Below are 18,742 nucleotides of genomic sequence, written 5' to 3'. Positions count from 1 at the left end.
TGAAACTTTGATTTTTTTTTCTGAAAAATGCACAAATGAGCATAAAAAACACAGTCTTATGCTGGTCCATTCTGATTTCCACTTGTTGCTCTCCAGTATCTTAAAACAACAAACTTTATCATAAATCCACCTCGGTTTGCGTACATTCTTTTGCAACCTTTAAATAGCCTTAACTAGAACGCAGTTATGTCTGCGCGGCGGCCACTCCTCCGACATCGTTCTTGGAACAATTGTGGCACATTCCCAACGTTAGAAAAGAACGCAGTTGCTGGTGGAGCTGGTTTGAGCAGAAGCCATTCATTGAACCAATATGGTTGACAGTGCACAACACATAAAACTAACCCGCGTGGAATCTTAAACCCGATAATCCCACTTGGTTCCATCTGCTGCAATGAGCACGAGTGCAATAAGGAAGCCTGTCGATTATTTATCAATTGTACCTTCGACTATAGGCTACCTTACTCTTATCAGGTTTACAACAAGGTGTGACTGAATGCAGATGAATTCTGGTGATAGTTTATGGACAAGTTTTTAACATGGTTGAATTATTATGGAGAGTACATTCTTAAGATTAAAAATCCTAAATAAGTGTTGTGCAGTTGTGGGTGTGATGGTGGATTTGAGGTCATTAAGCAGTGTTTTTACTGAAATCCCTTGTTTATCACAGTTAATGGGGACCTCAACCCCCACAAAGAAAGAGAAATAAGAGATGGAGACAAATCAAAGAGAGGGAAAGAGAGAGAGAGAGAGAAAGAATGGGAGGGAGAGAAATGAATTGAGAGAAATAGATCATCAAAGTGAGAGAAAATAAAAGAGTTGGGAGGAAAAGGGGTGAGACAAAAAGAGAGAGAGAGATACGTAGATCAAGAGTGGGAGAAAAGAGAGAGAATTAGGAGGGAGGAGAAGGAAAATGAGGAAAGGCGGAATGATAGAGAAAAAAAGAGGATGGAGAGAGAAGGAAAGAGATCAATGGTGATAGAAAAGAGGAAGTAGAAAAGGAAGGAGAACAATAAGGGAATGCAGAGAAAAAGAGAAGAGGAAAAGAGAGAAGTCAAGTGAGCTTAAGAGTGACATAATAGAAAGAGGAAGAGAGAGAAAGAGATGAGAAAGAAAGACTTAAGGAAGGAAGATACAAGGAAGACAAATATGCAGAGAGAAAACAAGGGAGAACGAAAAAAAACATACAAAAAAAGGAAGACGGAAAGAAGGAAAATATTTGGTCGTGTCTCTTACGACTCTTATTTTTAAGCCAAGCGGAAGTGCGTCGCAAGTGCGGCTTTACGATCAAAGCGGAGCTCGAGCGGCCGCGCTTGTCTTCGCGTCGCGCTTTTGTTTATCCCGCAACTTTACGTCGGCCGACATCTTTTCCATCTCGAGTGGCATCATGTCGTCGTGGTTGTAACAAAAAGGGAGCAAGGGGAAGACGAGAAGAAATAAGAAGGCAGCGGAGGAGGAGAAGATGCCTCATGGGTCGCTCCATCACGCCATAAGAGGAGCACCATGGCCCGTTTCGGCGTCAGGTGGCTGCTGCCCGCCGCGGTGATGCTCGTCGTCGGGGGGGCCTTCTTCTTCTGCGAGTATCTCATCTACTTCCCCGCCATCCTCAAGTGCGCCTGGCCCCGTCTGGAGCATGCGCGCGGCGACGGTCGCTCGCCGGGTTCGAGTCCGGTTCGCGCTCTGGTTCTGTCCGACACGCATCTCCTGGGGGAAGTCTTCGGACACTGGTTCGACAAGCTCAGGAGGTAGGTCGGGGACGAGTGATGAGGTCGGTCGCTAACGAAACGCCTCTATCAGCTGGCTCTTTGAATTGAACGGCAAGAGCCGGCTCCTTTCGAAACGCACAATGTCTCTTTCTCTCCTTCGCTCTCTTTCTCTCTCTCTGTTCCTTTATTTCTGTTTTTCTTCGTTTAGCTCCCACGTTCCACTTACCCCACTCTTACCCCTCTCTTTTTATATCTCTCTGTATTTCTTTCTCTCTCACTCTCATTGTCTCTCTGTGTTACTTTATTCCACTCTCTCCCTCTCTCTTTATATATTTCCCTTTTTTTCTCAATCTCTTTCTCTCTCTGTCCCTCTCTTTCTCACTGTTCCTCTCTTTCTGTCTTTCCTCACATCACTCTCACTTTCTCACTTTTCATTTTTCTTCCTTTCTTAGTCCCTTTTTATCCCTCTCTGTTTTTCTTTCTCTCACTCTCTTTGTTTCTTTATTCTTCTCCCACCCTTTCTCTTCTCCTTCTCTTTCCTTTCCCTTTATATGTTTCCGTCTTTCTTTCTAATTTTTTAACCGCTTTATTTTTTTAATTTTCTTTCCCTCTCGTTTGGACTTCATTTTTGTCTTTTTCACTTTCTCACTTTCTCACTTTCTCACTCTCTCTTCCTCTCTTTTCATCTCTTTCTTTCTCACATTTTCTCTCTGTGTATTCTGCTGAGTATAAACAATCACAAAGTTTAAATTAGGTAAAAGGGTCACTGGATTTTAAACAATTAAGGCTATTATAATATAGGAGCAGAATTCATCCTCAAAATAATTAATGTGGTCCATAATGTTTTATCAATATTGATAATATGTCATTAAAAAAATCAAAAAAAATCTGATGAACGGTTTTAGAACCGAAAGAGCCGGCTCTTTTCAGTATGCGGAGCTTATTCTCTAAAAAGAGACAGAATCTCCATCACTATTCGAGACACCACCTAGTTGTGTGTCCTTCGTCGGATTGATCGGTGTCATAATAACAAAGTGGGGGGGCTGTGTGCGCATGCGCAGAGAATGGCAGATGGAGCGAGCGTTCCAGACAGCTCTGTGGCTCCTCAGGCCTGAGGTGGTCTTCATCCTGGGGGACGTCTTCGATGAAGGCAAGTGGAGCTCCAAGGAGGTAAGCTCTTGTTTAATTAACTGCGCAATGTGATGTACAAGGGGCTTGGTCCAAAAATAACCATTGTCATTGATGGACATTTATGGAGATCTGAAAATCCAGAGTTACCTGGAATGAACCTAGACTAAACTTCCAGAATATGTCTTTGAATAAATGACTACAGTGAACCTTCGCTACTTCACTGATTTGCGTCATACATCGTGTTCTGCATTCTGTTTGGCTAAACAGTCGCTATGCTCCCTCTTTACCCCGGCATCACATTATGGTTTGCCGGAAACAGTTTTATGTTACGTGCATATTCTCTTGAAATTTCGGAGTACTCTATACATCTATCTATCTACCTTGGTCATATCCCTCAAGAGGGGTGACCGACAGCAAGACAAACACATACACAAAAACAAAGAAAAGAAAAAAGGGAAAAAGTAGCAAAAAACACACACAAAACTTTTTCGACCATTCCCAAACACATAACAAGTTAGGCACCTCAGCACCCAAGTTGGTCATGCTTTCGTCCCTCCAGATGAAACACGAGAAAGCGGCCATGTCACTCAGGTCATGGTGACACGACGCACGCTTTTGTTCAACAGCAGGGCCTGACAGCTTTCGCTGGTTTACCCCTGCCGCATCATACAGGTGCCCTGCCCATCCCTTAGAACGCGCCCATACATCCCACTATCCTTTCACAACACCTCTCCACTCGTTCCTATCACCAACAAGAGTTCAAGCTTCCACTAGATTTAGACCTCTTTCCTGCAGTACACTCATAACACCATCCATCCACGCAATCGCGGCCTTCCTCTTGATATGGTAAATGGTCTGCATTTATATAGCGCTTTTCAAGTCAATGAAGACCTACCAAAGCGCTTTACACTTACCCATTCACACACACACTCACACAACAATAGCGGCCATGCAGTCATGCAAGGCGCCGACCTGCTTATTGGGGGCATTAGGGATTCAGTGTCTTGCCCAAAGACACTATCTCCTTCCATTGACTTTTGCTCTGTAGGTCCTCTTCAACATTCGCTCCTCATTCAAGATATACAGTGATTGATGTCATTATTTTATTGTTTATCGATTTTTCTCGCTTTTGACAGAAAGCTTCTATTGTGATTTTTCTTCAGAATTGGGAAAACGACGTACGGCGTTTCCACAGGATTTTCCGGCACTCTGGGGACACGGAGATGGTGGTCCTGGTCGGGAATCACGACATTGGCTTCCATTATGAGTGAGGACACTGTTTGTAAACTCAATGGAATATTGATTGACAGGGCAATGTTGTGGGCAGCACGGCGGCGCAGTGGTTAGCGCTTGTGCGGCACAGTTCATGTCATGGGAACCTGCCGTGGGTTCAAATCCAGCTCCAGACTTCCTGTGCGGAGTTTGTATGTTCTCCCCGTGCTTGCGTGGGTTTCCTCCGGGCACTCCGGTTTCCTCCCACGTTCCAAAAACATGCATTTCAGGTGAATTGGCCGGTCCAAATTGTCCCTAGGTGTGAATGAGCGAATGAGTTGTCTGTCCCTGTGTGCCCTGCGATTGGCTGGCAACCAGTTCAGGGTGTCCCCTGCCCACTGCCCGGAGATGGCTGGGATGGGCTCCAGCCCCCCCGCGACCCTAATGAGGATAAGCGGTACGGCTGATGAGATGAGATGAGATGAGATGAGGGCAATGTTGTAGGAACTGATATCTTAGCTTAAAGCCCCAGTGTGTATTGGAAAGCAACGCCTAGCGGTGTTAGAAAACTTCATCAGTTGAACCAGGGGTGTCAAAAAGGCGCCCCGGATCAGGCCTGCAAAGGGATTGAATCCGGCCCGCAAGACAACGCTGAGGGAAGCGCAAGAGAAAAACGAGCTGCATGTTGAAATATGTGCACTTGATGTTGCCAAAGCCAGGTGCCTCTCACAAACGCTTTACTTGTATTTCTCTCTCTCTCTCTCTCTCTCTCTCGCTCTCCCTCTTGCTATTTCTCTGCATCTTTCTCTCTCTTTTGCTGTTCTCATCTATCTCTCTTGCTCTATGTCGCTCTTTCTTGCCCTCTCTCTCTCTTGCCTTCTCTCTGGCTCTCACTTTTCTCTCTCGCTCTCACTCTCTTGCTTTTCACTCTCTCTCTCTCTTTCTCTCGATTTCGCTCACCTTTTTCTCTCTCTCTCACTTTTCGCTCTCTCTCGCCCACTCCCTCTCGCTTTCCCCTCTCTCTCTCTTCGCTTTCCCCCTCTCGCTTTGCCCTCTCTTTCTCACTCTCTCTTTCCCCTTCTCTCTTTCTCTCTAATTTACCAGTCCGGCCCCCGAATTAAAATGAGTTTGACACCCCTGAGTTAAACAAAACCCTACTGATTCAAATAATAAGCGCAAACACATGTACTACTGTATCTCAAAAGACCTTTTTTAAAGACTCGTAGGTTTGGTTATTTGTAATAATATTACACAGTAATACCATTTGAAGAAGCCAACATATTTGGTGGGTTTCGTAATACTCTGACCATTTTGTGAATGTGGCCCGTCTTGTTGTGCTTTTAGCACTTAACCACCTGCATGTGATGGTTGCAGAGTCCAAAGATTCAGGCCTCTTGCCCTTTTTCCACTGTTTCATTTTCTAGCCCTTTATGTTAGCCACTTGGCTGCAGGCTATGGCTTGCCACTAGCCGTTATTATTATTATTATCTGCTCCGTGTAAAAAAAGATTGCTTTGTCCAGTAGTCTTTCGTATTGCACAGCTGAGTTCTGTGATTGAGACATATGGTGCTTGTCATTTTTGACTTTTTTCCCCACTTACAGTTTCCTTCTATAGCCATCCATATTTGCCACTTGCCTGTTGGTTATAACTTGCCGCTATTGTTAAAATTAACTGATCCTTGTAAATAAAGCTTCCTTCGTGTCACTCGCCTTCCACATCTGAATTCTGTGACTCAGGCATATGGAACTCGTCATTTCTGACTTTTGATCCCCACAGTTTCCCTCTCTAGTCACCCATATTTGCAACTTGGCTGTAGGTTATGACTCGCCGCTATTGTTATAACTAACTGAGCCTCGTAAATAAAGAATTCTTTGTCCTTCGTGTCACAGGCCTTCGACACCTGAGTTCTGTGATTCAGGCATATGGAGCTGGTTATTTTTTACTTTTTCTCCCCACAGTTTCCTTCTCTAGCCACCCATATTTGCAACTTAGCTCTATAGTTATAATTAACTGAGCCTTGTCATAAAGCTTCCTTTGTCCTTTGTATCGCACGCCTTCTACATCTGAGTTCTGTGATCCAGCATACAGCGCTTGTCATTTTTGACTTTTTCCCCCCAGTTTCCTTCTCTAGCCACTAAAGTGAATTTCCCTTCGGGGATGAATAAAGTATCTATCTATCTATCTATCTATCTATCTAATAATTACCACTTGGCTGTAAGTTATGACTCGCCGCTATTGTTATAATTAACTGATCCTCGTAAATACATCTTCCCTATTCCTTCATGTCACACCCCTTCTACATCTGAGTTCTGTGATTCAGGCATATGGCGCTTGTCATTCTTGACTTTTTTACCCACAGTTTCATTCTCTAGCCACCCATATTTGCCACTTGGCTGTAGGGGATGACTCACCGCGATTGTTGTTAGCTGATCCTTTAAGATAAAACTTGCTTCGTCCTTTGTGTCACTCGAGTTCTGTGATTCAGGGTCCTGACGTTTGAGAATTCTGCTTTGCTCTTGCAATATTTTAGTGGTCTTATTAGTAGCTTCTCCCGCCAGCCGCCAAGACAACAGTCCTGACCAACTTTAGCAATTCACTCGTTTCAGCCGCTCCGGGTGTACTGAGCTGGCTCGGTCTTTTGTTGTTACTCATAGGAATCAACAACAGTTTTTATGTCCTGTCACTGGTTAAAATGTATTCCTGGTCATGCAAAGAATATGGAAGCAGGCTTCTGAATTCTACAAAGCGGTTTTCTTTAGGCTTCCGTAGCTCGTCTCCTTCGAATCCCTGCGCTTCAACCTCAATTCTAAGCTACAAATATCTCAAGTGATGAGTTATTAAACACTGTCCCTTTAACCTTGCTTAACGTGTGTCACCAAGGTGAATCTTGCCTAGCTTTTTTTTCAAACGAATGCCATTTCTTTGAATAGTTATCCAGAGTTATGTTTCTTCCTGTCATACACAGGAAGGAAAGTCAAAGGAAGAAAATCAAATGTGGTTGTGAACAGGTTGAACAAGTCAGCTACGAGCTGCTTGCCTTAAAAAGAGAATAGATAACCCGAGAACAACAAAACTGCTCAAGAGGAAGTGCCAAAGTGTTTGATTGTCAGTTTAAAATAGGACTAACATAGTTCACAAAAATTAATCGACCAAAAAATTCAAGGTTTTAACATTTAAAAAAAACATAAAACATGAAACTCGTTTTATTAAGGGGATGAGGTGGTTGAGTGGCTCTATTAACCGCTAGGGTCTTAGGAGCATCATTTCCTGTGGTGTGTCTTGGACGAGTACAGCTGTGATAATGTTTTTGCATAATTGTTAGCAAGCAAATTTCAGATTTTAAAACATGTTCAAGAAATATCAGGCATGATTCTGCTAAGTAATACCAAATAAAATCCAGCTGCTCTATCAGGCATTTCCTGACAAGTTTGTGGAAGAAACCTTAAAACCTCACTGGGTATTATATAACAACCCCTAATACTCAATTTCATAAAAACAGTATTAATTTAAATAAAATGCATAGACATATACTATTACATAAACAGACTTGAAAATAATGCTCTTAGGTCTAGAAACTTGCCATATTCCCAATATTTCTACAATTATTCCTAGAAAGCATACTACAACAGCAAAAGCTTGATTTAAGACCACGAAGGTATTTGGTTAATAAGGACCATTAGGACACTTGATTTTTAGAATTTGAATTGTTTTTACTGTCATGGATAGCAGTGTAGTATCAGTATTTGTAATTATTATTATATTTATCAATTTTACTACGCGTTTATCCTAGAGTGCCATAGCTTATATCGTTGTCAAATAGGTTTACTACAGAGTTCTATATTGTTATTATTTTTTACCTTGAAATGTATGTTATATATATATAGAATATTTACTTTCAGTTTTGAAATAACTACGGGTACATGACTATTGCGGTTGTTTAAATCTAGGCTTTAAACACACTTATATTCTATAGCTTAAGAATAACCTGTCTGTGTATTGTTTGATAATGTTACATCCATTGCAACCTGGTTATCCTTTTTATTTTCTTATTTTATATCATACTTTAATTATTTTATATTTACTGTTTTTGTATTGTTTGTTAATGCAACAACCATTGCAGCCTGGTCCTCCTGGAAGGGGGATTACCTGATTTGTGGTCCCGTTCTCAAGGTTTCTTCATTTTCCTCATGCAGAGGTTTTTGAGTGTTTCCTTGCCCTCATGTAGGTTTTAGATCAGGGGAGGGTGTAATCAAAGTCTGTAATCTGTAATAGTCTGAGTAGCCTTCTAAGATTAAGGGCTGTACAAATAAAACTTGACACATGGCCCTTTTTAAAAATTAAAGGCATAACAAACCTTTGTAAAAATTTATATTCTTATATTATTTCTTTATTCTTGTTTGCATCAATTTACTGCTAATATGATGTCACTGTTTTCTGAAGCACATACTATTTAGGCCAGACAATGAACATGGATATGTTACACCCAAATCATCTATTTGTATAGCACTTAATCACAAGAAGTCTCAAATGGCTGTACTGACTACAATTGCCCTATCCCCTGATCTAAAACCCACATGAGGGCAAAGAAAAGTTCATAACCTCAGCATGAGGAAATAAAGAAACCTTACGAAGGGGCCACACATGAGGTAATCCCCCTTCCAGGATGACCAGGCTGCAATGGATGTTGTAATAACAAATAATACACATATATTGTCAACATTAAATATTGGTCATTCATTAGCTATAGAGATAAGTGTGTTTTGAGCCTAGATTTAAACAGTTTCACTGAAGTTTCAGTTTCAATCTCAGAGGGCAGAGCATTCCACAGCACTGGGGCACAAATAAGGAAAGCTCTCGAACATGCAGATTTTTTTGTAGCTCTTGGGATCGCTACTATCCTAATATTCTTTTTTTCATCTAATTTTTCTGTGAAGTATTTTATGACATGAATATCCTGGAGTGGCACGTCTAACCGAGTTGTAAATTGCGTACTACATGTAGTTATCAACGACAATGAAGAGAAATTTTTTTTATTCTATTCTAAACGTAGCTCTATGTCTCTCCCTGCAGGATGGACTGGTTCAAGCTAAAGCGCTTTGAGAAGGTTTTCAACGCCTCCTCCACCAGAATCTTCACCAAAAACGGAGTCAAGTGAGTGGTCTATTTTATTTTAGTAATCTTAAATATCGGGATGTGCTAAAGAAATGGTGTCTAATGTGTGTGCTCAGTTTCCTACTAGTGAACAGCATGGCGCTCCAAGGTGATGGCTGCCCCATCTGCCAATCAGTGGAGAAGGAGCTCCTTAGACTCTCCAGGGACCTCAACTGCTCTTTGCAGGCAAGTGAGCGCACAAAAAACAACAACACATGTAAACAAAGTTAGGAATTGTGGGAAACATCAGAAAAACGAAATTATGCATTTTCTTCTACTCAAATGAACCTTTAATCATGATTGTTTACTGGCCACCTTAATTTTAAATATTTCTCCTTTTGCTAGATACATATTTGAATATCGTATCTTAAAAATTGAATATTTGTAATATCATCTATATTATATAGGATTGAATCTAAAGCTGCCAACATAAATGATGAAACCATGAATTCCAGTTCAAAAACTGTCTTGCCCCCTGTTTCAAAATATTAAAATGCTCGTTTTTGTTTTTTGTTTTTAGAGAGAAATATAAGAAACAAAATTTGTACATATGCGCTACCAGTAAACCAAAACAACATTTTGATTATTACTTTGTTAGTGGAATATGAATTATATCGGAAAATCCCAGTTTTAGGATATTTAAACTCTGGCCTGGAGGACTCAACAACCCTTTTCTTCTTTGGAGACTTATGACCCGTGGATTCTACCGGGTTAAAGAGATAGTGTGTAATAATTCACCGCTGGAGGTCATAGTTTAGAATGAAGCTGGCTAGGGCTGCAACAACGAATTGAAAAAATTGTAAAGCGTTGGCAGCTTATTACCTTATTGATTCGTTATGTTGCGTGATTCATGACTCACTAAGCACACTAAACTGCAAAAATAAGTGCATTGCATATTGTTAAGTTATGAGGTTTTAGTACCACTTTTGTCTGGCAGAGGACGCCCTAAGACCGTTTGTAAAAGTATCTCTAAAGAACATCACATCATTCCAAATAAAATCAGTCAAACACTATAAAGTTAACAATTTTCAAGGGAACAGAAAGTGCTGCAGAAATACATAGACAAAAATCTGAAAATAAATTAATAAAATAAAAATAATAATGACATGTTTAACTCAACACAAGGGGCAGATTCTTAAGCATATTATATGTCATTTGCACATCGGTATTATCATATTCAAAGATTATTATTATTATTATTTTTTTAAAGCGGGTTTACATTTTTTGCTGTTTTTTTGCAGAGAAAATCTTTGTTACGTACATGTATCCATTTAAATTGGTTGGTCTTTCTTTGTTTTTGTTATGTATGATAAATCCAAATGTAATATCATATTTAGATAAGGCGGTAGGAAAACAGTATCTTACATATTTGCATGGTTATAACTTACATTTGTATGTATTTTTGTTAATCGTCAGGTTATTTGACAAACACTTGGATTTTTTTTATTGTTTTATATCATAGAATATTCTGTTGTTTTGTGCACTATTTTTTTAATTGCCCAAACTTTAACATTTAAATAGAGGAGGAAATTAACAACTGTTTTTAAAAGATATAAGTAAATAATTGACCAACTCTTTGATTATTAATTTAATTGGTAGTTATAGCCCCAGGGCTGACAGAGCTAGCTGGATACACCCAGAGTGGCTGAAAAGAGGCAAAAGTTTGTCAGAGCTGTTGTAAGTAATTAACTTTAGCAGAAAGCAGGAGAAGCTAAAAACGGGGCCAGTAAAAGATTGCAAGAGTAAACCAGAATCTACCGAGTGTCTGAACCCTGAATCACAGAAATCAGCTTGTAAAGCCAAGTGACACTCAAGGCCAAAGTTGGAGCAGCTAACGATAACAGCGGCTTGCTGCGAGCCAAAGCCTGCAGCCTAGTGACTAACATGGGTGCCTAGAGAAGGAAACTGTAGGGAAAAAGTAGAAGATGCTTTAATGATGGGAGTGGGCACTCATCTTATTGAGAGCTCAGCTGTAGAAGCAAGTGGCCGTTACATGCTTAAAACACTACCGGGACAACTACTGATGTGTATTTTCTCGAGTGATGGCAAGAACTTAGATCGAACATTGTTGACGAAGCAATGAAGACGCTTCTTAGTTACGTTGGAATGAAGATTTATTTAGAAAATATAGCGCGGGACAAACATGAGACCTGGACACACAAAGTAAAAGAAAGGTGGGGGCCAGGCAAAGGTGGACCAAAAATAGAGCAATCGGAAGCAAGACCAAAAAAAAAGCCCTGCGGCTTTTCTGACCATGAGTTTTATTACATGGAGATCTACGCCCTCTTCGGGCAGGGCTAAGTGTCCAGTCTCAAATTCAAGTCCACGAGGATTGGGATCCTGGCACAATAAGTGTAAGAGAAATTATGGTTTAAGTGTGCCTTTTATACTATATTCTATATTTTACACCTAATATATACCCTAAATGTTCATAGATTTCTGTATTGTACTCAAAACCAGTTAGGTTTTCAAGTTGTTCTCAGGAACAAGCACCTTCAGCGTCATGACAAGGTTCCCAAGCCAAAAGAATTTGTCTCTAATTAAAAGCTACAATTCAGACACTTACTGTTAGACTTCTACCTGTTATCAAACAGGTGCACAGAACTCATTTGCTAACCATCTACAACTTAAAGGCCACTGGTTACGTGTCATGATGACTGATTAATTTCACCTGTGCCCGCTCGTTTGGCGCCAGCTGCTACTGGTTTCCTGATTGGTTCCCCGTCCTACTTAAGCTCAGTCATTTCACTCACCTGTTGTCAGTCCGTCAGCGAACCTCTGTATCTACAAGGCAAGCACTTTGACTCTGACTCCCGTCGGTCCCGCTTTTTGCATCCGTTTTCCACCTGTCCGTTCCTGATTTTCTCCGTTTGTCTCCGGCTACGACCTTTTTTTTTTTTTTTTTACCTCGACCACGTTTTGCTCTCCTGTCCCGGCTTACAACTCGTTTCTGATCCCGACCACGTTCGGATCTCCCGACCCGGCTAACGACCTGTTTTTCTGTCCAATTACGCTACGATATCCCGCTCCGGAAGATCCACTTCCGCATTCGGAACACGCTCCGGTCCCGTGAGCGGCTTGCTTCCCACGTCCAGCGAGCACCGGATCGCTTGCGCTGCCTTTCCCCTATATCTCAATAAACTTGTGAGAAACATTACGCGATTGGGTCTACCCTTTGTTCTGGATGTGACAGTATGTTCTGCTCTGGGAAAGTTTGACTCCCAAATTCCAATTTTCTATTGCTCATTTATCATACTCGCACGCTATCTAGCGACCAACATTATAGACTGCATTTCCTGTCTGAACCAATCAGAAAAGGCTACATACTGCTAATTGGCTAGGGCAAAAAACAATCATGGTTCAGCTTTTTAAAAAGGGTAAGCAATAATTAGCCATCATTTGAGCAAATGTAAAGTATCCTTTTAGGAAATAAGAAGTAGTTGCACTCGTCAAAATCAATTACAAAAAAATGGTAGTGAAGTTTGCTGCATAATTCCTCTAACTTAATATTCATTATACTCCTAATATTTTATAAATAATGTTTCTCAATGAATGCAAATAATAAATCAAATAAAAGCTGTCTGGCCTTTTCACAGAACTCTGCAGACGGTTGTGAGGGCACGCAGGCGTATTCTCCCACAGCCCCCATCATGTTACAGGTGAGCTTTTTATACTGAAACTGCAATATTCTCCTTTGGTTTAAGGGAAGGAGAAACGAAAACTTGTTATATAAACATGTGCAAATTCCATCTAAAAACAAGCTCTCGCTAGCTTTTTAACTTTGTCTTACTAGCTACTCTTAAATGCTGCTCTGATGGAAATACTTTAGTGTGGTCTGTGTGCGGTATGATAATTAAAGTGTTTGAAACTGTAGTATTGTCTCGTTCACACACTGTGCCTTTAAGGAACCAAGCAATTAATTAATTTTACTGCGTTTAAAACATCTTATGTTTTGTACCTTTCTAGATAGTGTGCAGAAATTGTATATGCTAACATCCATCCCAACATCTTCTAGAAAGTAATTGTCCTACAGAGGTAGGAAAAATCCATATATATATATATATATATATATATATATATATATATATGGCTGATGCCTAGAAGTTGAATAAAAACTTATGTCGGAAATACGACAGGACAGACTGAACTTTCAGCATTAACTTGACGGGAAATAAAACGCCTGGATAATTTGTACGACAGACCAATTGAAATCTTGTTTGGAGAGAAAAAGGAGGATGGATTTTGTTCACAAATATAAAAAAATTTTGGTGAATAAAACGTGGCTATATTCATAAATATTAGTGCCATTTTATGAGGTCTTATTGATGCTTTTTATATGTATCGCAGAAGCAAATAATGTCTTGTAGCTATAAAATAGTTAGATTCAGTCGTAGCACTACTGAAGGCTTACGCGTGAAATGCATGGCCCACCACTGCAATCTGGTAATAACACAAAAATAGCATAGTAATAACATAGCTCCTTACTTTATAAATACATAGAAAATTGGGAGCCCTTTGTGCTAATCAATACCAGAAAAGTAGCCCTCAGCATAATACCGGTTGGTGACCCCTTTGTTCCATGTTAATAATGATACTGTTGTCGCTTTGTAGCACTACCCACTATACAGAGTTAGCGACGCAGGCTGCACAGGCACGGATTCAGCGCCACCTGGCGATCGCGATATCATTTTCACAGAGAAATACGACGTGTTGTCCAAAGAGGCGTCCCAGAGGGTGAGATCTTTGTCCCACCAGTTGTGAAAAGGCCTCGAAAGCAACTCATTTCTTTTGTTGTCGTTCTCAGCTTCTCAAGTTGTTTAAGCCCCGCCTCATCCTCAGTGGCCACACCCACAACGGCTGCGAAGTCCTTCACGAAGACAAATACCCGGAAGTCAGTGTGCCATCCTTTAGTTGGAGGAACCGCAACAATCCCAGCTTCATTCTGGTGGGTTGGTTCGTTTCTCTTCTTTTTTTAACTAGTTTTCGTTTCTACAAACATTTTTGAATGTTTCTCCACAAATGTTAGCATATTATGCGCTCTATTGTCATTGAAAAAAAGCATATCAAGTTTTGTCATTTGCAGGAAATTTAAAAAAATGTAGCTTTAAATTAAATATTTGATCTTTTAAGTATGTGTTATCAATGCCCAACTGAGCTGTAAGAGCCTTTATTTGTTTTATTTTTTTGCCGCACCTATCTGCTTTTATCTTACTTTATCATTGGTGTTCCGGCCATAAAGCGCATTACTCAGGAGGGGAGGGGACCTGGGGGAGTGATTTTATGCATGTGGTAGCGGTATTCTTTTATTCCAGAATGAAAATGGTGAAAGTAAGAAATGGACTGTTTCAAATACATTTGTAATGCCAACCCAAACCCTCAAAAAGATGAAAAAACAAGAGTTTATTCAAGCATCTAAGATAGACGCGTACATACACGCACCATACATGAACTTGAAAGAGGCTGCAATTATGATTTAAGCCAGAAGATGGCGTCAGCAAAGAGAATATTTTGAAGTTACCTTAAAAGGCAAAATATGTTTTTCTTTCTACATTTTGTATATGTGTTATCTTTCAAATCATGAATCATACATTGTTCGTAATACAGTGGTATGTCTTTAAACGAGCACTTCTAAAAATGGGAACCTCGATATACTAGTGTAATTTGGAAGAAAAATCTTGTCCTGCATACGATTGAAAAGCCAGGTCATGAGCATTCCCAGAGGCTACCACTAGAGACCGCTAAAGACCACTCACCACCAGCATCAGAATTCCACTTTGCATATGCAAACTTTACGGTTCACGGATCCCTTATCCGCATGGGTTGTCGGGGCACCAATGAGGATGCAACTCTGGACAGCCTTCTCTGCTGTTGATGGTCCCTGGCCTGTTCTTGGGTCATGGCAAAGTTGGCACCAGTCTATTCCTTTATGTTGTCGACCCAGTTATTTTTCGGTCTTCTATTTTCTTGCCCCCTTGGGCTGTGCCCTGGAGAATTATCTTGCTCAGGCCTGATGATCGTGTGATATGACTATACAAGTTTCGGTCTGCGCACAGTTGACAACCGTTCTTCGTAGTGTCCAATGTGCCCTCCGATGGTTCCATTGGTCACATGGGCTAAGAGGCTGATGCCTAGTTTCCTGTAGCATCAGATCTCCCTAGCCTGGATTTTCTTTCCGAGTTTTGCTGTGAGAGTCCATGTCTCGCAAGCACAGAGGAAGATGGAAGTAACCAGCACTTGAATGAGTCTGATCTTCGATTTCACTGCTATGTTCTTATTCCTCCAGATGGGTTTAAGCAATATGACGTTTGCAAATATAATAAATTGCGGCTGAGGTCTCAGCTATCCTGGCCATGGTTTCTGGTTTAGAACCTTCTTCTGAAATGAAAGCTCCAATATATTTAAACCTGGTGACAGGTTCTAGCTCTTGGTGGTTGATGTTTGTGGTGATACCTTGGGGATTGTTGGTCATTACTTCTTTGTTTTTTATGTGCTGATTTTCATCCCATACTGGGATGATGCTTTGTACAGACAATTGACTAGATCTCTTAGTTCCTGTTCTTACATGCAAACTACCACAGTTAAACAGACAGCAAGAAATACTATGTAGAATACAATATAAGTAATCTACTATGACGTTGTCATCTACTAACAGTGACCGAAACAATCCGAATAAGAGCCGAAATGGGCAAGTCTAGATTGATAAACAAACAAATCAAGTATAAAAATTGTTATATTGCCCACACAATTTGAAATGATCAAAATACGCAGGACCGGCCAAAGCCTTTATGGGGCCCTAAGCAAAATTATATTTGGGGCCCCCTATTACTTGATAATTTCTATACATGCTAGAACTCATTCCATGTTCTACTCCAGCGGTAGGCAACTACTTGGAGTCATGTGACATGTTATACTTCTTTTTAAATAGATTAGATTCATTAAATTGGTTTTGAAACAACCACGATTAGAGCAAAATAGTATATAAGGTCCCTGTTTTAAGCACTTCATTTGTTATTTAGTTTTGAAGTATTACTGTAGGGTTTTTAGTATTTTTAATTATTTTTTAAGTCAGATCTTTATTGAAGTTCATTTTTTAATATTACTGCAGTTTTATTTCTGTACTATTTTTGTTGTATTTCCGAAGTCATTTTAAGTTGTATTTCCATTGTAGTATTGTTTTAGTACTTCTGTAGTACTTTTGTTGTATTTCGAAAGTAGATTTCATGTTGTAAATCTGTAGTATGTTTGTATTATTACAGTAGTTTTACGATTATAGTATTTTTTGTAGTATTGCTGTAGTATTATAATTTTTAGTATGGTTGTACTATCTTTGTTGTACTTTGTAGTATTTACATATCTGTCACTCCTTTTTCAATGGCGTAGACTACATCACACTTTTCACCGTTACGGGTGCTAACACGTTAGCATGTAGTTTGTATTTACTGAGGCACTTTATATCCCCCCCTTCCAAAAAAGGCATCCGTGTCGCCAGGCAGCTACGCACTGTCCAAATGCTTCTTACCAGAGGAGAGCACCGTCATCAGCGTGTACACCTCGACCGGCGCCTGCCTCCTGCTGCTCGTCCTGGTGCACTGCCTGTGGGTCAAAGGCCTCCTACAATGCTTGAATATTTGCCTGCTCGGGAAGCACAAGTCGTTGTGAAGACTACATTACCCAAAAACCCTCGCACACGGAAACCCGGAAAAGAACGAGCCTTAGATTTGGATGTTTGAAACGTTTTTTTTAAAAAATTAACTGTCTCATTTTGGGCTATTCCGCAACAATGTAAATGCCACAATTTTTTAACAAAAAAGTTTAAGTCTTTTTTAACGACTTCAACTTATAATATACGGAATATATAAAAATATGTGGTTGTCGCATGTGACAACCCAAAAGATATGAATTCGTTTTACATTCCGCGAGCTCGCCACAAGGCGGTGCTTTGCTGTAAGCAAGTCATCGTATAAAAAGGAGTTCTCAAGCTAACAAACCTAGTTTTCAGGACTTTTTCCTGGCTTTCCATAAATTCATTCAAGTTTACTATCTTGTCAATATTATGTAAAGGGTGAACGTTGAAAATGCACACCTTTTGTTTTGTGTTTATTGTCACACATTTTCTGTGCCAAATATTTGTGAGGGTTTTGCCAAATAGGATATATTCCTGGTAATAAATGACTTTAAAAAAACGTGTAGAGGTTTATGACGTACATGCAAAGAAAACTTAATTAAAAATGAGTTTTCTATAACATACACAGGGTTCATCTACCATACCGTTCTGAAAATAGCTCAATAAGTATTGGGTCCTTTTGATTTTCGAGGAAATTTAATTTCTAACCTACCTTAGCCAATTTTAACTTGAGATAATTACAACCCGGTAATGACATAACTTATTTTAGGAATGTATCTCAAACTGGTAGCACCTGTTAGTAACAATTTTTTTAATCTCAGCTTCAAATAGGTTAGTAACAATTTTTTTAATCTCAGCTTCAAATAGGTTGGTGAGTGGTGACCACTTTGTTTTTTGGGGCTACTGCACAGACATTCTATTTGTATGTGTCAGAAAACTGAGGAAAACAATAAAATAGGACTGTTTAGCATCTACAACGAGCCCCGGCTTTGAAGACAAGACATACATATTTATACTTAATTAAGCATCTTTAAAACACAAGATAGTTCTATTAAAATATACAAAAATTCTTGCATTTTTAAGGATAAAAGCTAATTTTTTTGCGAATATATCAGCTTTTTTGAAAACAATCAAAAGTCTTTGGCATCTGGATCTACCCGCTACTCCATTGTACCAGCTCAAGTCAGGTCACAGCAAAGGGAAGTATCATTTCTTAACATGTTTCCATTTACCACAATCTCCTGACACACAAAAGGTCCCCGATTCGAGACCGGGTGAAAACATTTGTTGGCCTGTAGAGTGATGAGCGCCACCAGGCTGTATCTGCCGAAGACACACCAAAGAACGTGATGTGTCCAAGACCCTAGTGGCTAAGGGAAATGATATTTACCTACATTATTTATAAGTAGTACTTACTATTTTGTCATTTCATTGTGTTAATTTACGGTACCGGGGATTCGGAACACTTTAGATGATTACCATAGGTTTCTATCCCCCACTATATGGCAACTTCAATGTGTAATACCCAGCATGGAATAGATTAATGTCATATCGCTGGGGTCTACCGTTTATAAACGTGCGTATAAATATGAGTGTTTAGTGACACAAATATCGAGAGTAAAAAAAAAAATAAAAGTGTGGAAACTGTGCTGTGAAGAATGCAAAAAGCAAATCATAAGAAAAAGAACTCCTCTAACGTGCCTTTTTATTTAAAGAAAAATAAAAATGTCATTTCAACTTCCTTCCCGGACTTAAGCGAGGTTTGCAGTCCAAGTTGACTGTGTTTGCGTGTGGTTGTGTGTTTGTGTAATTTAGCAAAAGAAAAAGGCTGATGCGGACTTGTTTTTATACAAGGAAAAGAGCTCAACTTGTTGGGTGCTGCTCACACATTCATAGTGCCTGTGCCAATATCGCATATGA

The 18,742-nt window shown here is 39.9% G+C and overlaps 1 protein-coding gene across 2 annotated transcripts; it reads left to right on the top strand.

The window, feature by feature from the left end:
- Window positions 1–1,141: 1,141 nt before the first annotated feature.
- On the top strand, window positions 1,142–18,563 carry mppe1 (metallophosphoesterase 1). Of its 2 annotated transcripts, XM_088346585.1 has the most exons (10): window positions 1,143–1,742; window positions 2,765–2,873; window positions 3,998–4,101; window positions 9,118–9,198; window positions 9,276–9,384; window positions 12,795–12,857; window positions 13,810–13,932; window positions 14,003–14,143; window positions 16,672–17,653; window positions 17,690–18,563. In XM_088346585.1, exons 1-9 carry the CDS (start codon window positions 1,501–1,503, stop codon window positions 16,855–16,857), a joined length of 1,158 nt encoding a protein of 385 aa, XP_088202711.1. In that variant the 5' UTR covers window positions 1,143–1,500; the 3' UTR covers window positions 16,858–17,653; window positions 17,690–18,563. The 2 variants fall into 2 exon arrangements, with proteins under 2 accessions (XP_088202712.1, XP_088202711.1); XM_088346586.1 differs by lacking the exons at window positions 2,765–2,873; window positions 3,998–4,101 and having other exon boundaries at window positions 1,142–1,742.
- Window positions 18,564–18,742: the final 179 nt, after the last annotated feature.

This window comes from Urocampus carinirostris, chromosome 1 (genome assembly GCF_059441175.1).
Source record: "Urocampus carinirostris isolate Australia breed hairy pipefish chromosome 1, RoL_Ucar_1.0, whole genome shotgun sequence".
NCBI lineage: Eukaryota > Metazoa > Chordata > Actinopteri > Syngnathiformes > Syngnathidae > Urocampus > Urocampus carinirostris.
This window is presented reverse-complemented; position numbering and strand designations above follow the sequence as displayed.